The following is a 6,000-nucleotide window of genomic DNA, read 5'->3' as shown; positions in this document are numbered from 1 at the left end:
GGCGATTTGTCTATTGCTACTTCTAGCACACCCGGCAATGTGACGGTGTCTTAGTGTCAGCTCCAGTGAGGGTAATTTGGCTTTCTCTTTCAGAATTAAATATCAAGGAGACAAACTACTACTACCACTACATGGCTAACACATAGAATTTACTATGTTCCAGGCACTCTTCAAAGTACTGTACACACATTAATTTATTTCACCTTTCCAATACCTTTATGAGGTAGGTACTATTGACTTTCTTACAGATGAAGAAATTTAATCATGACTTGATCAAATAACCCCACTTGTAAGTGGTGCAACTGGACCTGGACATAAGCCAGTCTGGCTCCAGTCTGTGTTCTCAACCTCTGCCCTTGGCATCTTACCTGTGGGGTAATTTATTTCCTTGCAAACCACAACATACAGCCAGGGAACAGGGTAAGGACACCAGTCTTCTAGCCCACAGTCATCAATTATTATAGAGCAATTAGATTGTGGAAGATCCCTCTTGCCCCTCTGTTCACTTACTCTCTCTTCAGGATATTGAATAGTCATTTGAAGGCAGTTGGTAAGCTTAGCTTGGCTAAACTGTCTGAGACCCTGATGGGAATGTGACTTGATGTAAAAGCCCTTAATGATATGACTCCTGTTTTCCTTTCTAACACATCTCTCTCCAAAACCCCTAATGTCTTATTCTGTGTTTCTTCATGTGATGATCAATCAGACACAGCCACGAGGGGAGACATGGGGAAACAGTTTATTGTACTCACAGGTCCTAGAAACAGCAGGCACAGCGGACCTGCAGGAGTACAGGAGAAAGCACCAGTCAGGAGGCAAGGGGGCAGAACCAGCAGAGAGCCTAGGCCTAATAATCTGAGAAAAAGGCGAGACAGGGCAGATAAACAGTTTAGGATGGGCTAGCTGGAATCATTCCAGTGGCCTCTAAGCTATTGGGGTTAGTGCCTAATCACTTATTCCCTGGCCCTGGGATGATTAAGGCAGAACATTGCCTTCTGGGAGTCCAGGCCAGAGAGAGGCTGTATGGCTCAGGACTAATTTGTACATCAAAGGCATGCTCTCACCAGAGCCCTTTGCTGCTGTCTCTAATAAGTGGTTATCCCCACAAGGGCAGTCTCTCCCAAGCCAGGAAGATTTTTGAAGATGTCAGAACATCACAATATACAGAAAACTTAAAAATAACAATGAATGTACAACATAGGTGTTGTGTTCACATTGCCTGAGTGTCCCAAACTGCCATGTGCTTCATCTGAGCACATACATGTTGTTCCTTGCTTTGGCTGCACTTATCTTTTCCTTTGTTCTTTTTCCAGAGGGTGCATTTGTTGTGAGAGAGAAGGCATGCCCCCATGAGGAACTGTCATGCTATAATCACTTCTCCGTCTCCCTCCTTTAGGGATTTTGGGAACACATGCACATGTACCTAGCATGTTTTTCAAGTTGTCGGGATCCAGGATTTGAATGGTATGGTTGGCCATGTGGGACCTAGCAGTCTTAACCACCACATTGCTGGTTGCCCTATACCTGTCTTTAAATCTTAGATCAGACACCATTTCTCTGAGGTCAAGGCCTGATGGCCCAGATGCAACTAGAACATTACTATCACACATCCCAGTGCCGAGTGTTTCTCATATGGCTGGAATTACTGATTAGTGTACTATTTCCTTTTCTAATCGAAAGACCCTTCTGTAGGGTTGGGTAGTGGGAAGAGACAGAAGCACTGTTTGAATGTATGAATGTATGAGCAAATGAGAGATACACTCTCTCCTAAAGATAATATTCCACTTGTACCTCTTTTCTCTGCTCTGTATCATGAAGTGTCTCCAAGGTGATGACAAGTCTTCTGGCCTTCCTTCTCTGTATGGCTGTGACCTCTATCCAGGCCTGTTCCTGGCCAGGCAGGATAGCTGAGGAAGAAGGAAGGCTCAAAATTTGCACTGCTCGGTTACTGTGATTATTTGTTTGAATTACAATACTATGGAATTAATTCATAAGACAGAAACTATATTTTGAGGTAAATATTTTAAAGCTAAAAATAAGGAAAATCCAATCCTTACGACATCAGTAAGCAAAGGTTATGACTCATTGTAGACATGCAGAATGAAGTTCAAAGATGCCAAATAAGTTGGTTCAAGTTCCCAAAGCTAGTAAGCGTCAGCGGCAAAATTCTAATTCAAATCCAGGGCTTCTGTTACTAAATCTGGAACAGTTTCCATTAAGCAACGCGGCTCCCTGCTCCTTGATCTACATTTATTTCCCCATAGCTTGTATCAGTCAATATTTATAGACAATCAAAAGGATATGTATCATGCCTGCAAGGGCTAAGTTATTGATCATTCTGAATGCTCCTCAATGCAGGTTAAGCAACAGAGATTTTTCAAAAGGCAGGTAGTTAGGACAGCAGAGCTAGGGAACTAAGCATTTATCAATTTCTTTCTTTTTTTTTTTTTTTAGAGAGGTTTTTGCTACAGGGCGTGTGCGCTTGCCAGAAAGAGAGAGACAGAAAGTGAGAAATCACCCCCGGGGAAATGGCCACGCTGCAATCCCTTCTCCTCCATTCTCCTCTTGGGATCTTGGGCACACACACACATGCGCCTGGTGTGACTTTTAAGCCACCAGGTCCAGGATGCGAACCATGGTCGACTATGTGGGAGTCCAGCAACATAGCCATTATGCTAACTGCTGGTTCCAGCATTTTATCAATTTCTCATGGGCTAGTCTTTAAAGAATGCTTGTGCATTCTATTGAGGATACAAAGTATACAACAGCTTATAAAAAAAACTTCTTGAGAATTTGTTTCATTATAAAATTATAGATATAGCAGAGCCAGTCAATGATGTGGTAGTGAAGGTGGCCAGATCCCATATGGCTGACTACACAATTCAAGACCCAGACCCAGCAGCTTGAAAAAGCACACCAGGCACATGTGTGTATGTATGTGCCCCAAATCTCAAAAAGGTGGGAAAAATGAAAGGATTGTGGTGTGACCATCTTCCATGGGGGTACTTACTCTCTCTCCCTCTTGCTTTCTATCCAGCTAGTACACATGCTTTCTGGCAAATTAAAAAAAATTTTTTGAAAGGAGAGAGACTTATCAAATGTTTCCAGGTGATCAGTGATCAGTAAAATTAGGGATCTAAGATGCAAAGTATTGTCACTTGGTGCTACTAAAAAAGGCAAGAGAGTATTGATCTAGTGGGAAATTGTGCACATGATCATAAAATTCAAATAGTGGCAATGTAAACAAAAGAGACAACAGTGTTTGAAAATTAGAACACATTTTTATATATATAGCCAAAATAAAAAGTAATATTGTACAAAGCTAATTTTGATTTCTCTGTTTAAGTTTATCAACAAGTGAGCCAAGTGACCCTATATATTTTAAAATTTACCATTTAAGACATTCACACTAATATTAACTTCTCATATATGGAATGAAGGTTGAATTTCTTTCATGTGCTGAATGGGTGGTTTTAAATATCCATGCTAGGGGGCCAGCAGCTGGTGTGGTTGGGGTGCTGGACTCCCATGTGGTTGACTGCAGTTCAATTCTTGGACCTGGAGGCTTACTTTCTTTCTCTCTCTCTCTCTCTGGTGAGCGTACATGCCTTACAGCAAATTTTAAAAAATAATAATAAATATAATTAAATAAATAATTCTTTAAAGAAAAATTCATGCTAGTAGCTTTTTTTTTTTTCTTATATTCTTGCCATGGTTGGTGAGAGACAAGAGAGAGAGGGAAAGTGAGAAATTACTTCTTGAGGGGATGACTATGCCACAATCCCTTCTCCAACATTCCCCTATTAGGATTTTCTGCATGCATACACACTCCAAGCAAGTTTATCAAGCTGCCGGTCTGGGACTCGACCATGTAGTCAGCCATGTGGGATTGACCACCTTAACCACCACACTATCAACTGACCCATCTCTGCAGCTTTTACATAGACATTCCATTACTGTGACTTTTAAGAAATGACAGTGTCAATAACTCAATTATGAGCTCTCTTTCTTTTCAGTCATCTTTAAGATTCAGGGAAATGTGAAAAACTCAACTTTGGCAATGGCTGGGGGCCCCGGGCCCAAAAGTGATATATTCCTAAATGCTAGTTCATGAACTATACATTAATCAAATAGGAAACAGGAACACCAAATGTTTTATTATATATTTTCAATTCAGAAATACAAACAATATTTACATAGCATTACATTTAAGTATTTACACAGCATTAACATAGAAAACAGTAAGAAATGTTGATTTAGAGCCTAGTGACCATTTCACCTGTAATGTGAGGGTCTTTTAAGTACATGGTATACAATGAAAAGGATTGTTATAGAGTATGCTGAGGAAAAAAAGCATATCATAGGAGATTATTAGCTGCATACCTCAGGGTTTAATTACATTTTGGATCCTATTTTTTTATTAAAAAAAAAAAAAGGTTCACTGATTTATGAAGCCCAAGTTTGCTTTCAATAAATCACCCTCTCAACATAACACAATAAATTTATGGTTTATTACTTATCTATAATCTTTAAACATAATTGAAGAGCAAAACTTTGAAGTATGCTTAAAACATGAACAGAAATGATAAAAATATCAGACATGATGACTTAATAAATATAAGCCACATTTGGGATATAAATATACTTCATGAAGACTACACTGACCTGGTAATATAGGCATACAAAGGAATGATTAGGTACCATTTCAAAAGATGCTTATTAATCTAAAAGTGAAAGTTCATCATCAAACAGGGTGAACAATTAGAATGAGGCAAAGGAGTCAGCAATACAATTTCAAATTTCCAAATAAACCTGAAAATAACTTTCAACATTTATTTTTTAATGATAAATTTGTAAAACATGAAAATACTAAATTGAAAACCAGTCTTGAACTTGGAATTAAATACTTTTACCAATGTAAGAAAATACAGGCATATCCCAGTTTATAAAATGATTTACAAAGACAAATGATGGGGCTTCATTATCAATGCTAATTTATTAGTTAGTGAATTAAATGTCATACATAATAGGACACAATATTTTCCATTATATCACACTATATATTCACAAGTTATAAAAATAAATCTGCAGATTAAAAAACAAACTAAAAACAGAATCTCTAATACAAGTTATTTTAAAAAATGGCAAATTAACCTGATATCAGGACAGAGTTTTGCCATTATACGGAGTCTTTCTCTACTCAAAAAATTAAATAAGAAATCTTTGATCCACCAATGTTTTGGATGCCAAATTCTTTTGTCCAACCGTATTACGGATAAATCTAAAAATCTGGGAAATTAAAACAATACAGAATGAAAAGAAACATAAGGGAAATATAAAGAAATGTATTATGTACAATTAAGATATCTAAAATAAATTAGGTAACTCTCAACTATTTATTTTCACACCAGTCATCTGAATTCTATGATGATAACTCAAAATTATTTCAAGGTGAGACCAGAAGTTAGCGTAATGGCTATGTCGCTGGATTCCCATGTAGTCGACCGCAGTTTGCGTCCCGGACCCGGTGGCTTAAAACTCACACCGGGCGTGTGTGTGCATGCCCATGATCCCGAGAAGAGAATGGAGGAGAAGGGATTGTGGCGTGGCCATCCCCCCTGGGAGGTGATTTCTTGCTTTCTGTCTCTCTGTCTCTGTCTGCCTGTCTGGTGAGCGCACATGCCCTGTAGCAAAAGCCTCTCAAAAAAAAATTATTTCAAGACTATTTTCATATTTCATAATATCAAAGCAGTGTATGGGGGCCAACAATGGCATGGTGGATGGGGTGCTGGACTCCTATATGGCTGAATATGGTTCGAGTCCTGGACCTGGTCAGTTGCTTTCTCACTTGTCCTCTCTCACTCTCGGTCTCTCTTTGGTGAGCACATGTGCTCTACAGAAAATCTTAAAAAATAATAATAAGTAAAATAAATAATTTTTCAATAAAAAAGCAGTATATGGTTTTACTGAGAATGTATTTTTAAATATAAATCCTCCATG

The 6,000-nt window shown here is 38.5% G+C and overlaps 1 protein-coding gene across 2 annotated transcripts in view; it reads right to left on the bottom strand.

The window, feature by feature from the left end:
* Positions 1-818: 818 nt before the first annotated feature.
* The window catches only part of TMEM67 (transmembrane protein 67), a 51,627-nt gene continuing 46,445 nt past the window's right edge, over positions 819-6,000 (bottom strand). The window contains exons 28-29 of one of the 2 annotated variants that reach the window (XR_001371353.2): positions 1,792-1,907; positions 819-855 (exon numbers count right to left, since the gene is read on the bottom strand). Coding sequence is in view for 1 of the 2 variants with exons in the window: in XM_006161282.3 (XP_006161344.1) it covers positions 5,209-5,289 (81 nt within the window). In the remaining variant the exon portion in view is untranslated. Of the gene's footprint in view, positions 856-1,791; positions 1,908-4,168; positions 5,290-6,000 lie in introns of those variants that run through there. The other variant, XM_006161282.3, reaches the window with a different exon arrangement.

Source organism: Tupaia chinensis, unplaced genomic scaffold (assembly GCF_000334495.1).
Source record: "Tupaia chinensis unplaced genomic scaffold, TupChi_1.0 Scaffold138407_1, whole genome shotgun sequence".
NCBI lineage: Eukaryota > Metazoa > Chordata > Mammalia > Scandentia > Tupaiidae > Tupaia > Tupaia belangeri.
The sequence above is the reverse complement of the archived record's forward strand: the minus strand, read 5'-3'. Positions and strand labels throughout refer to the sequence as shown.